Here is an 18463-nt window from a genome sequence, read left to right on the forward strand (position 1 = left end):
TATTAACAACCAGGGTCATTTGAGGACGGCCTTCCATTGAGGGTAAGCGTTGTGTTGTGTGTTTTAGGGGACTTCAGTATATTCGTGATATGTCTCCTTGTTTAGTGTAACTGTTGCCCTTTTTATAGTGCTATATCACTGAAGCATGCCACCGACGACTCCAAGCAACACACCCCACCCGGTCACATTATACTGAAAACGAGCGAACCAGTCATCCCACTTCCTCTATGCTGAGCGCTAAACATGAGCAGAAACTACCACTTTTATAAGACTATGGTGTGTCCCGGCCAGGGGACAGAACCCGAAGCCTTCCTATCGAGGTGGTTTCAAGGGAGACGTTAGGATGAAGAAAGCAGGATAAGAAGAAAGGTATGTTAAGACTCGAATATGGCCGCAAAATTAATTCTCCAGTAAAAACATACTGGCAAACATATTTTGCCATATAACAGTAGAATACATTTGCTAACACATCACATCCCGAAAATATCCCGCATGTGCCAATTATGTTCACTATGACGTCATCAACAAGCAGTTTCCCGCCATTTTTCACAAAAATCCTTGAAAAATCATTCTTTTTGAATGGTTTTCTCTTAAAATGAATGTGACCGCCTTCGCGGAGCAGAAAGAGATTTCACACGTTGTGTGTCGTGTATTTACGCATATCCATCCAAAATATAAAGTTGCTCAAAGGTGGCGGCCAAATCAATTCCAAGCCTTTTCTAACCTAAAGATGATGAATTTCTAGCAAAATTTGGCGAGAAGAGGAAAATCATCAAATTGATGACGTCATAGGTGGATCACATCGTGTACATGGTTATAAAAAGTTATGTTTTGATGAATGGCAAGTATGAGAGTATTTATTGATGTGAAATTGATGTGGATCAGAGTAAATATTTTTCGGCCTGAAAAATTAAGGCCAAATACTGGTCCTATCATATCTACTCCTTTGGTCGCCTTTTACGATCATGCATTGGGGCAGCAGGTACAATTCTTACGGCCTAACTTCATGACCAAATAAGACTTGTACTTGTTATCAAACTATGAATATGCTTCCCATGTGTTATCTAGGTATTATACATTAAGATTTATAAACCGTTTGGCATTAATTCATATTCTGTTGACAGGTTATTTCTAAGATAATCATAGATTTATCAATACTTATTATGCACTAGTAATCCCTGAACATACGCCTTCACTATCATATTTATCAGCATTGATTCACAGCTATGATAAGCGTTTATGGTTGTTCTTTACTTATAAAATTTACATCATTTTTCCTGATGTAGCGACATAACATTTATATTTTTCAAAATGTATTAACGTTAAGTAAACTAACAAGGGTAAGGCTATGATATGGTGTAGGCTTTAGAAACATAATTGGCGATATCTCTTTCTTTCTCTCCGAAATCATGTACCAGTCCACAGCATTATGGAGGGGTTATATTTGGGTCTTCGTCCATAATCAGTGTCAGTGATAAAGCAAGTGAATAGAAAACCGGTTTTAGCTGCTTCACAAATTAAATGGGATATCATATTATCCTATGCATTCTCTTGGCTTCAAAATAGGACATCACAGAAAAGGTAAAAGAAGTCCTAAAACTAGTTATACAACGTGGGATTAAAAAATGCGTCAGCATTCAAAAGGTCTCTGTCGGGACAATGTAAAAGTAGGTCATATGTAATTTGACGTGCATCGAAAATGTACACAAATTCACTGTTATCGGGGTGTATATATACACTAAGCATTGACCTCAAACCATTCACGGTTTTATTACCTTATTCACAAAGATATTTCGTAACTATAGGTCATAGTTCTACGTAACAGCTCCTAGTCTTGTCCTCTTTCACCAGATATGTTTAGGATAAGGTTTCTTTGAGACTGGGATACGTAAATAAAAAGCTTTAGAATATGATAAGAAAGTCACTTGGATGTCGACTACACATAACACTTAGGTGCGCACCTTATAACCCTGATCAACTCTATACACAATTAAAATGAGGACAGCTTATGTTAAGCGAAAGGAAAGGTTTCAGTTAAGAGCCGTTTTACGGCCACTCAGTGATAAGAAAAATAATTTTTTATGGAGATACCTTAAAGACAGCTACATACTATATGATATTCAGAATATCCGGTTTTTTCTAGGCTCATGGTAATAATAGGTCAAATGTCAAAAGGATGAAAAATCACATTTCATAGTGTAAGTCCGAATTAATTGAATAGAACAGAAATAACATTTTTGAGTATAGAAATAATATTTTAAGCAGTTTTTGCCAGCAAACCTTCGGTTTTTAGAGGTTCAGATCAGAAAACTGGTGAAAATTTGAATGAGTAGGTCACGGTGACCTACTTTAGCATTTGTTGTTAATTTAGCATTAACATTTTTGATTTTGGTGAAAACTTACATTTTTCAACGATGTGATAATTTGACAATGATGTTTAGCACTGTATGTGTATCTTGACATGACCTAGTTAAGATGATTACATCCTAGAGTCACATTTGTTGTATCACATGCATAAATTAGGTCATAGTAAATAAATGGTGTCATATGTCCACTAAGCATCATCTGGCTTTTTTCATAAAAAAACCATTTAGGCTGGTTTTATGAGCTTGTTTCAATTAACACTTTATTGAAGGATGCTAGAACTGTGCCTACTGCACAAATGCATGATCTTAAAAGGCGACTAAATTTTGAATCTTAATTTTATGGCTATGTAGATCAAAATACATTTTAAAACCGTTTCAAAGGTCTAAAGTGTTCAACACTTTATTTGGGTCACATTTGCCGAGTCACGCGCAGAAATTAGGTCATATTCAATTAATGACATTTTCTGTCAAATAGCCATCTTTTATGTTATTCGTGTTAAATGTGTTTAAAACTACTTAAGTTTGTTTTAATAGAGAACCCCGAACAAACTTATATTCCGTATTTGCATATTACAGAGTTGTCTGCCCTTGCGGGTAGGTATTGATTGTGACGTCATGTGTTTGCGAGCGTAACGTCATACCTTTCGGAGAAAACGACGTGAATTGCGATCACAAAATAATGACGTATCAATCGATACCTACCCGCAAGGGAGCTAACTCTGTAATATGCAAAGACGGAATTGCAAATAGTATGCACAGCAGGCACATTTCTAACATCATACTTGCAATGTAAGCATTGCTTAAGAATTTCTCATAAAACAAGCTTATACAGCTTAAACACTAGCTTTAAAAATGGAAGATCTGAAGATACTTAATAGACATGCGATAACACATTCAAAACACAAAACCTAAATTCTGCACATGACTTGGCAAATGTGACCCTTGGATGTAATCATTTCAATTAAATTATGGCTAAACCCAAAACACCACTTTAAAACTTTGAAACTTACATATAAAACTATTGGAATGGAGGGTGAGAAATCAGTATCGGGGTAGGTGTTTTGTCAATACATGCAAAGGCGACGCATTGAATACGAGATGTGTTACAGTTGACAGAACAGGCAGTTTGAGTGAAGTGGGTTGTAGGTGTCGTGATATAACATACCTTTATCCAGACTGCCTCGAGAAAGGTGGGTACATTTACTAATTATTTCATGATGTTAATTCATAGACTGAAAAGTTACAGTTTTATGCGGTTCATATATTATCACTGCCAGACATGTGTTGATATTAGGAATATCGAAAGTTGTCCATTAGCAGAAAAATTTCATCACGTGACACAACTACACGTATTATGATTTTTGTATAATATTTAACTTTCCGGGTGGGTATTTAACTCTTTGTCAATGTACTTGACAAATTATAAATTTTAAAGATTTTACGAAGTAATCGCTGACATTGTGTACGTTTTTAATTATAGATCACTGCAATGTTTATATAAGTTAACAACAGGATAACACAGCTATATAACACTGTAGACGTCTCTGGTATCCGTCTACAAACATGTACAGCTGAGTCCCAGTATTTGTATGTGTGCTATTACACGAGTATTAAAATAGTTTACAACTCGTACTTAAGATAGTAAAGTAAATATTTGTTATGAAATAAATAAATTTCTCTCTTGAATGTCTTTACAGACTCGGATCATACAAGCATTCTATTTGTTTATTTATTTATTTTTGAAATTTTGTGGCGAAGTACTTTGCTTTGGAATATTGTGCTAACAGCATACATCGTAGTTCCTTTCCAGTCGGTCTGCTTCAGTGAGATGATACTATAGATTGGACAAGAGTTTCCATTAATAAAAGTAGACAAAACGCGAACATTCTAAATGTGTCATTTAACAAAAAGTAAATTGGTATATTTCAATATGTGAGATTCAACAAAGATAAACATGTTGTAATGGCATTTCATAAACCATGGTCACTACTTAGATTTCTTACTTAAATCATGATCTAGAGAAGAGGTTGCACTCCATACAAAAAAGTAGGTCACTGAGACGGCCTTATTAAAATACAGATCCTTATTTCAACTCCGTTCTATAGAGAATCTGACAACATCCCATTCGACGAAAGATTATTCCGTGAAAATATCTCTGCATTCATATTTCTTTTTGTCTTTTTGTCTTGAAATAACGGCAATATGTTTTGAATGAGATACAGTGGGTGTTTGATTTCAAGACTTATTTACATAATGCCGTATTAAAGGTTTGAGCCAAGCAAACTGGTTTCAAAGATATTCAGAAAATCAGGTGAAGACAAAATTCATTGATATCTCATCATTGCTTATATGAAAAGTTATCTCATCCTCGAGTCATGTGAAAGCAAGTTGATACTGCTACTAAACACTGACTTCCGCAAGTAGTGTGAATGCGCATCCAATTAGGCCTATTGTAGATGATTGACAAATCTTCAATATGCTGCATGTATGAATGTAATGTAAATCTTTAATAATATATCGGCAAATTAAATATTTAACAAATATTGTATAAATGGGATTATAAAAGATAAAGTTAATGTGGAACTATATTTTGTGTACTCTCTGAATTTGACAACATTTCCCGCCAAATTGAATCCAGCTGTTCTGCGATTCCAACAATCCAACATTGAAAAAGCAGAGTTTTATTTTATTTGAACACTTAATTTTTAATAAAATTTCAATTAAATTAAAAATTTCAACATCGAGACGAGCTAATGCGAGTCATTTAAAATATCTGTACAAAAACGCAGTTTACACGCAGTAAACAACAAACAATATCAATCATTCCTTAATTAATTGTATCCCCTACAATAGACGATTTTCTGTGTAATGATATTATATTGCATATATGTGTACATAACTGTTAAGTATATTAGCCAATTCCTACAATCTACGTAGTACTGTAGTAGTGAATGTTTTGTTTGCCTGTTATTTGTAGTATCTTAAAATATGTTTACATTGTACATAGAGACTTGAGCGTTCGAACATGGGATGAAGGCTTATCCCCTGGAATTCTAGAAAACATTGTTTAAACACTTTTCATATTATGCTGATTTCTTTGGTTCAACGTCTAATTGACAGTTATTTCAAGACGTGTTTTGTTTAGTAGGTGGAAGAAAGTCGAAATAATCAAAGAAAACCCACCGACTCAGTACCAAACAATTGCCCATATGGGTTTCGAACTGGACGGTTGGAGGTAATGTGTCGGGTCATCTTAACCACTCGGTCATACGGCCCCTAGTACTGATAGGCTTTGTACATGGGATATCGCAAGAGTAGAATATGAACAAAGTAATATTGCAGAATAAATCTGTTAACTTTCAAGAATTGATTATGTTAACACATGGAAAAGCCAATCGTTAACGACAAAATAACTAAAGGAGGGACTACCTGAGTGAGGTTTTGGTTGACAAGGTATTGTCTGAAAAACCTTTTGAAGACCAAACGTTTTGCTGAATGCCTTCCTTAGCTAACAATTTACTAATTAACTACCGTTCATCTTAAAAAAAACTGAACTTTGGGAAAATAGGTGACATTAAACGCTGGTTCGTATTGCAGGGATTCCTTGCAATGGATTATAATGTGGTGTATCATTTTTCCTATACATAAGGATATATTCATTATATATATCGAATCGCTAAGAACTATCGGGTACAGCAGAATGTAAATGAAGATTAACGGGTGGATCACCTGTCCGACTGTTCATGTAGACAAGCCAAGTCAATTAAATCAGTCAGTAAGGTTTTAATTTGGTGGAAAAGCTCAGATAAGTCATAAATAGCATCACTTCCATGTAATATACTCGCAGCTCTTAGGACTGAGTTCTGTCCCCGGACGAGACACACTAAAGTCCATAAAAGTGGTAGTTTCTGCTCCTGTTTAGTGCTCAGCATAACGGAAATGGGACGACTGGTTCGCACATTGTCGGTATAATGTGTAAGGGTGAGGTGTGTTACTCGGGGTTTTTGGCGGCATGACCCAGTAATATAGCACTAAAAATTGGACAAGAGTTCCACTTGATTAATAGAAGAAGACAAAACATAAATATACTGCAGTCTCCCAAAACACGCACTACGCATTTCATACACGCAACACATCACATGCAAGGGAGGCCGTCCTCACGTGACCCTGACTGTTAATTAATCAAAGAAAGTTTTCTTTTTAGCTTCAGACCCAGGAACTTTTGAAATTATAGCATGTCGACATCTCGTAACAAAGAGAAGATGACGCCGGGCGTGGTGTTCATGAAGAGGAGTAAACTTGCCCTGGGTCTGGCTGTCGTTGGTGGAGTAACCCTCTTGATTGGACTAGTGATAGCGATTCCTGTTTCTAAACGAAACACAGACGAATCCCGCTTGGAATCCGCCAAACAGTTCTTAGGATCACACGTTCTCATTGATGGGTAACTGTATATTCAATTGAGCTTTTAATTTCCTTCTGCTTCATTTCATTTTATGTAACCATGAATGATAGTTTCATTGAGTAGTTAAATATAAATGGTAACTCAATTCTACATCATTAAAGAGGAAGTTAAAAGTAAATGGTAACTCAATGGTACATCATTAAAAAGGAAGTTAAAAGTAAATGGTAACTCAATGGTACATCATTAAAAAGGAAGTTAAAAGTAAATGGTAACTCAATGGTACATCATTAAAGAGAAAGTTAAATGTAAATGGTAACTCAATGGTACATCATTAAAGAGAAAGTTAAATGTAAATGGTAACTCAATGGTACATCATTAAAGAGGAAGTTAAAAGTAAATGGTAACTCAATGATACATCATTAAAGAGAAAGTTAAAAGTAAATGGTAACTCAATGGTACATCATTAAAGAGAAAGTTAAATGTAAATGGTAACTCCATGGTACATCATTAAAGAGAAAGTTAAATGTAAATGGTAACTCAATGGTACATCATTAAAGAGAAAGTTAAATGTAAATGGTAACTCAATGGTACATCATTAAAGAGAAAGTTAAATGTAAATGGTAAACTCCATGGTACATCATTAAAGAGAAAGTTAAATGTAAATGGTAACTCGATGGTACATCATTAAAGAGAAAGTTAAATGTAAATGGTAACTCAATGGTACATCATTAAAGAGAAAGTTAAATGTAAATGGTAACTCAATGGTACATCATTAAAGAGAAAGTTAAAAGTGGAGAGAAGAGTGGTGTGGTGACTGAATCTTCTCCTTTCTGAGGGCACAAATATATATTGTTTCATAGGTATACAAATAGAATTGTTTTGAAACATAAAATTAAGAATTAAAACGATCCTAAATATAGAGTCTTCTACAGCTGATATATAAACGCACATTGTGAACAGATTAGTATATAGTCTCCAATCGTATTACGATCTTCTAAGAACTCTGTATTTGTATGTATCACTTGCATTAATTTCTTGAAGTCACAACGACCTGCCGTGGCAGTACCGGCGATATGCCTACAATAAGGTGAACGGAATACAACTGAACGAAGACACTCGTATTCAGTGGCCCGAGGGTACACCAATGAATGATAACTCTTACGAAGCGATATATGCCCAGACTGACATCCCTAGGCTGTTGGAAGGTAAAGTCGGGGCTCAGGTACGCACTCCCTCTCTGTATAAGTATTTTCCATTCATAAGTACATATATAAGTTAATGTATCCAGAAAACTTTCACACTATACGGATACGATTCTTTGCATTCAGCTGAAAATTTGTTCATGGTCCGCCATTTTTTAGTTTTGGGCAGCCTTCATCATCTGTCAGGCCAGAGCGAAGGACGCCGTCAGACAAGGGTTTGACCAGGTAGATGTGATCCACAAGTTTACTGAGAAGTATCCCGAGACGTTCTCACTGGCCCTGTCAGCAGACGGTAGGTTATGCCCAGTTTACCATGAATGAATGAACGTAAACACAAAACTGGATTAAAAATTATATCATATTTCAAAAATATATTCCAAGTATTGTTCTAAAGAGTATCTAAAATTCTTATCTAAATGAAGTTCATCTCTTTCCTGTCAAACTCCTATCAGGTTTTAGATCAACCTTTTATCTTTGAAGGTATACATATGTTTTGCTGTTTCAAATCTTGTCGAGGAGGTGGTCATTTTGATTTGGTAGTATATCAGTTTTATGAATTTATTCTGTTTGGTAGTTAATAATGCAAGATTCATTATGAATTTTCACTGTTGACGATGATAAGATTCATTAAGGTTTAAAACCCTGTTTAAACTAGTGATTTTTGTACGCTGCTTATATATCACTTCTTAAGTGTATTTGAACGTAACATAGTTATTATAAAGTGTCTATACATCCGTCCTAACCTCAAATATTACTGTTAACTCATATATTGTTGTATTGTTTATAAATTTTGGCAAAATATTCAAACAAAAATGTACATTTCAATTTACCTGTCACCAAATAACCATGCCATTATGTTTACTAGTGTTTATAGCATATAATAGGGACGCTGGTTTTACTAGATTTCTCTTAAAGTTGTATGATCTAAAACTTTCGCTCTTTTTTTTTTGTTCTCCTTCTGTCTGAGTTTTAAGCTTTCTAGTTCTTTTTATAAAGTTACAGCACTTGAAATATTTTTAATTATAAAAGCTAAAAATCTTTTAAACGTGTACACGTGAAAAAAGGCTCGAAAGATGCCAAATAATTCCGAACTCTTCCGAACATCGTCGCGACAATCTCGAAGTAACTCAAGAAATGTGAAACCAAGAGAAAATGTCAACAATTTTTCATAAACAAAACATGTGGTCGACCTCAGCAGACAGGATCAACAAAGAAAATATTGCTCGCACAATATTTGATACACACAATAATTTACGGTAATGTGTGAATTGGATGTTTCAAATACTCATTCTGTATTCATAAACCAGCATGATTTTCTCATATTAGCCAGAAGGTGAACGTAAACAAACACGTGTACGCTTACGCTAGTTACCTGGCTCATCATGTGCAGGTTGTGTCGAACGTTAGTCGTGTGATACGATATGGAATCCGACAAAAACCGAAGTCACTGAACATGGCGGTGATTGAAGGCGCTTTATTCAAAACCAGGAATATATGATCCCTAGATTTCGGCTCTCTTCGGCATATGCTATCATCAAGTAACATTTATATGTTCAAATATCAAATGTTTAAGTGACATGCATATCGTTACAGTGAAATAAGCATGCAATATAACTTTAACAAAAGCATGTACATGTCTATTTTGACCTTATTTTGAAGAAAATGGCGGCTGTAGATTATAGCATAACATGGTATATATGGGACGTTCCATTTGATGCCAATGTCCATAATAAATGTTAAAATATTATCTGAACATAGTGGGAGTAATGTTTTTAGAAAAAATATGTTTACTTAAAGGGACAATTCACTCACGCTAATTCTTTTACATAACCAAGAAGCAAAATATGGCATAAATGTATTGTTCTACATTTCTTATGAAACATGTAACATAAGATATTGACAAATTCCACGTCATTGTTAAGTATTTTAATTGATACCGTTGTAATTACAAATCGTTGATCAATACGATTAAGCAGGTACAATGTGTACGCTGTAAAAATATCCGAGCCAAAGTCACGCACGTTAAACAAATGAACTACATAACCACTGTGGAGGTGATATAATAATTTTTTAGGCAAGACAATTTACCTAATAAGGTAAACACACGTCTGTCAGAGCGATTTGAGCTGTTCTAGAAAAAAGTAGCATTACTCTACGAGCAAGGGACTGGGTTCGGCATACAAGATATCCGACCACAATGTGTAATGGCGGACAGCGAATGAGTTTGAACATTTCACACGCATTTTACCACCATGGGATTTTCTGACATATCACAGTAAAACCGACTGATCTAATTTCCATTAGAACTGGGGGGTTTCCGATATATATACAAATTTTAATATTCTTGTAGAATGAATTGTCCCTTTAAAGAGTAAAAAGTGCATTTCCACAAATCTCCATATTTTGCCCCAAATACAGCAGTTAAACATTTCTTTCCCAAAACTAATCTTCGTTTCATGTTCAATGTTCCTAAAAGTATATATCAAAAGTATTTGAGATGATAGAAATGCCTTCCTATATGCTATATTTGTATCATATAATCTACAGCCGCCATTTTCATGACAATGTCAAAAAGGACTCAATATGTATGTCTTTGTAAAGTCGAATTCGGTCAAACCATCGCTGACCAATTGGCTATGTGCATAGCCTGCATTGTTTATCACAAAATATGTAACTTATGCACCAGTTACCATGTTATCTTTGATTCAATCGAGTTAATGTTATAACATTTCATTCATGTGAGACCTGTAATCTCAATATTGAGGAAATAAAGAATCTGTCTGTCTGTCTGTCTGTCTTTGTAAAGTCGTATTCGGTCAAACCATCGCTCCTACTACATTCTGTAAACAGTAGTAAACATAATGGCATGGTTATTTGGTGACAGTTGAGCGCTCCCCCTGTGAAGCAGGCTGTGTCTAAAGTCTATAAAAGTGGTAGTTTCTGCTCCTGCTTAGCGCTTAGCATACAGGGTGTGAACGACTTGATGTGTTGCCTGGTGTCTTCGGCAGCATGCTTCAGCACTATAAAAAGGGCAACAGTTCCACTATACAGGAAGACACAACACAAATATACCACAGTCTCCCAAAACACGCACCTCGCATTTACACACACTACACACCGCATGCATTGGAGGCCGTCCTTACATGACCCTGTCTGTTAAAAGGACAAACAAACGGTGGCAGAAATATGATGTGTTTGTGGTACTATCATAGAGAGGCTTACTTTTACTTTCATCTCGTACCACGATTTAGGATGAGCGAGCTCATTCCATTTTTTGCAGCCACGGTGTCTTATAAATGATCTCGTGCTATATGGACCTCAGAAAAAAGACATGTATTGTATGAGGTGACATTCGATTTGGAGAGAGGCATCATGTAGTAAGAAAAGATTCAAAAACACACTGGGATAGTTTTTTTTTCATCATAAAAATAACATGCTTACATTACCACAATGCTTAGTGTGCGATTTTAAACTGGCAAGCTTATTCGTTTTTATCATTTGATATGCGATATTTTGTTTACAGATATTGAAGCAACCTTTGCAAGCGGGAAAATTGCCAGTCTGATTGGTCTCGAAGGCGGTCACATGATCGCTAATACTCTCGGGGTCCTCCGGATGTTTTATCAGACAGGTGTTCGCTACATGACCTTAACGCATAGTTGTGATGTAGATTGGTAGGTGGTTATCTGTGTCTAATATTTACCCTGGCTTCTCCCATTGAACTTTTTACGTTACTTATCGCAATCGTTTAAATATGTTCTTCTTGGTATTATAAGGATAACATGTTGAAAATAACTAAGGGAGAGGAAGCTCTGATAGAAAGCAAACCGTACAACTTTATTTTGCAAAACCTCGAAATTGCTTAGTTTGCATGAGTATTCAAAAGTGCATTGGAATGGCGGTAAACATGGAATCAGACACACTCGGTTAAAACAGTTTTTATTCTCACTTCGCTATACAGGTGCTGTTTTTAATAACAGAGCATGAAGAAAGTACTGTATATTAATAAGACTTATTATGTAAGAAGAGGAGTAACCTTACCCTCTATATAATTTATTGTCTTGATTATGATATTTCGGAAATGTATCTCCAGGGCGGATAATTATAAGGCAGACGAGAATGGCGGAGTGTCTACAGGTCTGACGGATTTTGGAAAGGTAAATGGTTTTATTTCCGAATAAACAATCATAGTATTTACTTCTGGTATAAATTTTTGAGATAACATCATATAAATTTATGAGCATCCTTCGAAATAAATATGCCGATCTGCAACGTTCCTGTCATTACTTCAAAAAATTGCTCATGCATAATGATATGACTACATTCCCCATGTGAAAATGAAACAATATAGAAAACCAAGCAAGGTAATTTTTGTTATACATTGCATACAGTATTCGCTCAAAACTTGAAATGCTTGATTCCAAGTCGACCGCTGTTTTCTCTTTTCCAACATCGCTTTGGTAGTTATTCCGTCTTTGCATATTACAGAGTTAGCTCCCTTGCTTGCGGGTAGGTATTGATTATTACGTCATTATTTTGTGAGCGCAATTAACGTCGTTTTCTCCGAAAAGTATGACGTTACGCTTGCAAACACATGACGTCATAATCAATACGTTTTCTCAGATGGCAGATAACTCTGCAATATGCAAATACAGAATTGTCATACAATCTACCCAATTTATTATAACATATTGCTTATAGATTGTGGTGAAGGAGATGAACCGACTCGGGATGATGATCGACGTCTCCCATGTATCCCATCAGACTATGCTGGACGCCATGGATGTATCAGGGGCGCCTGTCATCTTCAGCCATTCTTCTGTGTTCTCACTGTGTAACCATTACAGAAACGTCCAGGACGATGCGCTCATGAAACTGGTGAGATTAAGTTTTTGGTATACATTTAAGTGTAGACGGATTGTATTATGTACCACGTACTTTTTAATATTTCAAAAATATAAGCTACGCCTGTTGTATTCCTTATTCAAAATATTCTATAAAAGCATCGTAAAATACAATGACTGATCCGCCAAATTGGTAGGTTTCCCATTTCTACAATCATATGTAGTTATTCTATAATTTCTTAATTTTCATTTATACGCTTTTTAATCTAAATTGTTTGGAAAAGTTGTCATAGTTGAAAAGTTAAAAATCTGTTCCAATATATTATATGCCTATATACATGCACTTATCTCTGAAAATCAGTATAAAATGTCGATCTGTTTTCTTCATCTACGTTAATATAACTTATCTATTACTAAGAAATGTTTTCATTATCAAATTTCGTTTTAGCCATTGGATAACAGTTTTGTGCAACAGCGAGCCATGTTTAAACGAGTAAAATGAAATTGTAATATTATTGTCTATGATAACAAATGACGTTGATATAACAAATATACCAGGTTTTTTTTATTGATGTCTATGTTGTATATAGAGGGAAAATGGAGGGGTAATAATGATCAATTTCTTCACGGCCTACATCAACTGTGCTGCTGACCATCGGAATACAACAACGGTTTATCAGGTAGCAGGTTAGTGTCTCCTCTATTTAACCATTAACTACAAACACAACAACGGTTTATCAGGTAGCAGGTTAGTGTCTCCTCTATTTAACCATTAACTACAAACACAACAACGGTTTATCAGGTAGCAGGTTAGTGTCTCCTCTATTTAACCATTAACTACAAACACAACAACGGTTTATCAGGTAGCAGGTTAGTGTCTCCTCTATATAACCATTAACTACAAACACAACAACGGTTTATCAGGTAGCAGGTTAGTGTCTCCTCTATTTAACCATTAACTACAAACACAACAACGGTTTATCAGGTAGCAGGTTAGTGTCTCCTCTATTTAACCATTAACTACAAACACAACAACGGTTTATCAGGTAGCAGGTTAGTGTCTCCTCTATATAACCATTAACTACAAACACAACAACGGTTTATCAGGTAGCAGGTTAGTGTCTCCTCTATATAACCATTAACTACAAACACAACAACGGTTTATCAGGTAGCAGGTTAGTGTCTCCTCTATATTAACCATTATACAAACACAACAACAACGGTTTATCAGGTAGCAGGTTAGTGTCTCCTCTATATAACCATTAACTACAAACACAACAACGGTTTATCAGGTAGCAGGTTAGTGTCTCCTCTATATAACCATTAACTACAAACACAACAACGGTTTATCAGGTAGCAGGTTAGTGTTCTCCGCTATATAACCATTAACTACAAACACAACAACGGTTTATCAGGTAGCAGGTTGTTCCTTAAACGTTCAGTACAGTTATGTCCCTATATAACCATTAACTACAAACACAACAACGGTTTATCAGGTAGCAGGTTAGTGTCTCCCTATATAACCATTAACTACAAACACAACAACGGTTTATCAGGTAGCAGGTTAGTGTCTCCTCTATATAACCATTAACTACAAACACAACAACGGTTTATCAGGTAGCAGGTTAGTGTCTCCTCTATTTAACCATTAACTACAAACACAACAACGGTTTATCAGGTAGCAGGTTAGTGTCTCCTCTATTTAACCATTAACTACAAACACAAAACGGTTTATCAGGTAGCAGGTTAGTGTCTCCTCTATTAACATTAATACAAACAAAAACGGTTTATCAGGTAGCAGGTTAGTGTCTCCTCTATATAACCATTAACTACAAACACAACAACGGTTTATCAGGTAGCAGGTAAGTGTCTCCTCTATATAACCATTAACTACAAACACAACAACGGTTTATCAGGTAGCAGGTTAGTGTCTCCTCTATATAACCATTAACTACAAACACAACAACGGTTTATCAGGTAGCAGGTTAGTGTCTCCTCTATATAACCATTAACTACAAACACAAGACCGGTTTATCAGATAGCAGGTTAGTGTCTCCTCTATAACCATTAACTACAAACACAACACCAATAAACGTCATATTGCCAAACTCTTCGTGATCTCGTTAATTAAGGGTATATGATTCCAGAATTAAATGAGACAACAAAAGTCTAAATGTCAAGCCAAAAAATTCCTAATATCAATACCCATCGATGACATTTGTCAATTTTACTAGATAGATATGTACCATATGTTATTATATTATTTTTTCTCTCAAATATAGATGCATTCACCCAACATGAAAGATTTTGGGAAAGTTTTTGTCACATCGTTGTTTATCTGATGACAGGACACTGAAACAAATGATCATCAAATGTGTTTTTTACAAATAGCAAAATATAATCTTCATCCACAGATCACATCGACTACGTGAGGAACAAGATAGGAGCTGATTACGTGGGTATGGGAGCTGACTATGATGGTGTGGCCACGTATGTATATATACTTACATACCTATAACTCCATAGCAGTGTCAGTAACCTCACATCCGTCCCAAAATAAATAAACGATTAAATAAAAAAATAATTAATTAATTTATCAATTAAATAAATTAATTAATAGTAAATAAAAAAAACTTAATACAATTCAGATGTCGTACAATTATGAATTTGGTTATTTGAAACCCTTACAATAAGCCCATTCACTATGCTTTATGTTTATTTTGTTTTTGCATCGATACTAATTTACGTGTTGTAAATACTTAGCCCTTCCCTTCCCGTTACTGATATTAATTTAAATATAGATTGCCTTCAGGATTTTAAACAAAAGTATTGAATGTTTGCTTCTTGATTTATGTTCTTAATCAAATAGATTCAAACAGTAAAAGTGTCATTAAATACCATAGGGATATTTTGTAAAAACCAACGATATACCAACGTTTATTTTGGAGGAAGCTGGTTATATTTGCAATGAATTTTTTAAAAATGGATCATTGAGATGACTTTTATGTGTTTATTTTGAAGAATGCCAATCGAACTACAGGATGTATCTACTTTTCCCGTGCTGTTTGCCGAACTCATGAAAAGAGGTTGGGCGGATGAAGATCTCGCCAAACTTGCAGGAGGCAATTTACTGAGGGTGTTCAGGGCTGTTGAGAGGGTAGGAATATCCATTACGTATATAGCAATGTATTTTATATGGTAGACTATTAAAATATTATTTTTAAGTTAAACGTTCCATATGTGTAATGTCCAGATAGACATACATATTCATATTTTTTTTAAATCCAAGCATTTTCACATTAATCATGATTTGTCTTTTTTTCGGTGTCGCACATTTCTCCAATTAATATATTAATATTGTGTGGTATTTACCAGATCCACCATATATGATATACTTTATAACCTACTCTATCCCTCTATCATACTGTTAACAATCAATCGTATTCATGTATGATCGATATTATACGTACGGAAAATCAGACTTTAACATAAACTATACACTAATTAGACGTACAAGACCCAGAGAATATGTAACAATCAATTACATTACCAGTGTAGTCTCCACAATCGTCGAGTGAGACAGGAGGCTCTGATTCAAATTATCTCCCTTTTACCAGTCTAGCCAGCCACCGTTTATCTATCCTTATTTATTAAGTTAGTTTTAATTTTTAAATTGTCAATACAGATAAGACTTTTAAAAACAAAATAAAATGAACATTTTGCTTAATAAAATGTCGAGCAATACGATTAATACATTGTAAAGTCTTTACAATAAACCTGTCAATTACCACTAGTTAACACTTTAAGTAGCATAAAGACAGCCTCATTTTAATAACATCAATATAATGGCAGTAGTCTATAGTAAAACATTTAGAAATGACCCAGAAGTCACTATGCGTTACTTATGTCAAAACATAGATTCATAAAAATGAACAATTGATGTTGACAGGTACGTGACGAGATGTCAAGCATGGCTCCATATGAAGACATCATCGATCCTGATGATATTGTGGTGCCACAGTTCGGCTGTACTACCAGTTTCTAAGACCATCAACCAGTGTGTGTGAAACTTACCCACAAACAATATATTAATGTATATCAAGGAGAGCAACAAAAAGTAGTCAAAAAGTTTTAATGTATTTATAGAAGATGGCGGATGAGTGGGAGTGAATGTATCCAAATATATTTAGCACAAGGACGCTACCGGAGACAGATTTATTGCTGTAGACAAAATATAGACTTTTTACATAATGAAATATTTGAAGATATAACCGGTTCTGTGTGTTGAGTGAATCTCCTGCATGAGAAAACGTATTATCCCTTCACGATAAAAGATTATCATTACATTAAATAGTAAAAGTATTTATTATGTAATGGAAAAGATTTCAGGTAAATATATCTTTAGATTATTCAGATTATTGACGCTTTGATTAGGCTTATATGCTACCAATCAACATCCATGTCTCAAGGAAGAGCCTATCTTAATGGCTTCATTGAATTTGAGGAGTATGCTGTTAGACAAGTAGATGTAGTAGTAACATTGTATAACCAGTATATGCTTAATATTTCATATAAAAATTAATACATGAACTAACATTTGTTTTGACAATTTTTATTTATTTTTTTATAATTTTTTTTATTATTTAAAGGGTAACTTTTAATTTTGTTTACTTCACATCAGGCGAGAAGCAAGGTTGCATTAATATCCCCTTCATGGTCTACACAAAGTTTAAATATATTTCTTATATTCACAGTTAAAATTTAGACCTTTTCTTTTGTCTAAAAGATTTATCTTTTCATTTCATGAAATAAATGTTTTCATTTATTTAGGATAGATCAACTTTTAAGATTCAACAGCTGACTCAAATTCGGAACACTTTTTTAAAGAGGCTGAGGTGTTTCGATTGCAGTGAGCCACGACAATCAGTATCGTCAATACTGTTGCTACGCCTTTCCTTCTTCCGCCAAAGCCATTTTCCATAACAACAGAAACTTCCTACATGTTGTGATATTTCTATACACTAATGGAAGATTGGCAAATTAGACAACTCCAATGTAAACTAAATACAAGTACACGTATATATCTAAAACCATATTATTGTGATGTTATTCCATGGTTTTTTTTTCGTTTTTTTTGTTTTTTTTTTTCTTTTTTTCTTTTTCCCCAAGTTTCAATATTTCGGAATATGAAGAAACAAATGAGGTATTCCTTTAAGAAGGTACTGTAAAAGTGCTGGTATTCTCAGACATCTCTTTAATCTTAACGAATACATCCAAGCACGAAAATATTAACAAGAGACTCATGGATAACCGTTGAAAACAAATGCAACTTAACATATATCCTCAAACTTACACTTTCTCGCAGTTACAAAATTTTAAAGTACCGGCAAACAAATAATTATTATATGCAAAAAAATAACTGCAAAACTAATCTTGTAGGTCTCACCCAAAATGCATAATCAGTAAAGTGCGCGTGTCTGGGTAATTTATGCATTTTGGATGAGACCTGCATGATTAGTTTTGCCGTTTTTTTTTTTTGTGTTTTTTTTTGGGGGGGGGGGGGGGTTGGTTTTGCATATGTTTTGAATTGCTAGGTCATCTTCTTTCGGCCACAGTGAAGCGAACATACAATTTTATATAGTTATAAAG

At 34.7% G+C, this 18463-nt stretch overlaps 1 protein-coding gene across 1 annotated transcript; it reads left to right on the forward strand.

Moving 5' to 3' along the window:
- Positions 1–3401: 3401 nt before the first annotated feature.
- LOC138314643 (dipeptidase 1-like) lies at positions 3402–18226 on the forward strand. Its single transcript, XM_069255083.1, has 11 exons — positions 3402–3556; positions 6571–6807; positions 7810–7990; positions 8130–8262; positions 11494–11644; positions 12064–12127; positions 12672–12848; positions 13405–13501; positions 15229–15304; positions 15836–15971; positions 16764–18226. Exons 2-11 carry the CDS (start codon positions 6602–6604, stop codon positions 16857–16859), a joined length of 1317 nt encoding a protein of 438 aa, XP_069111184.1. The 5' UTR covers positions 3402–3556; positions 6571–6601; the 3' UTR covers positions 16860–18226.
- Positions 18227–18463: the final 237 nt, after the last annotated feature.

This window comes from Argopecten irradians, chromosome 2 (genome assembly GCF_041381155.1).
Source record: "Argopecten irradians isolate NY chromosome 2, Ai_NY, whole genome shotgun sequence".
Lineage (NCBI taxonomy): Eukaryota > Metazoa > Mollusca > Bivalvia > Pectinida > Pectinidae > Argopecten > Argopecten irradians.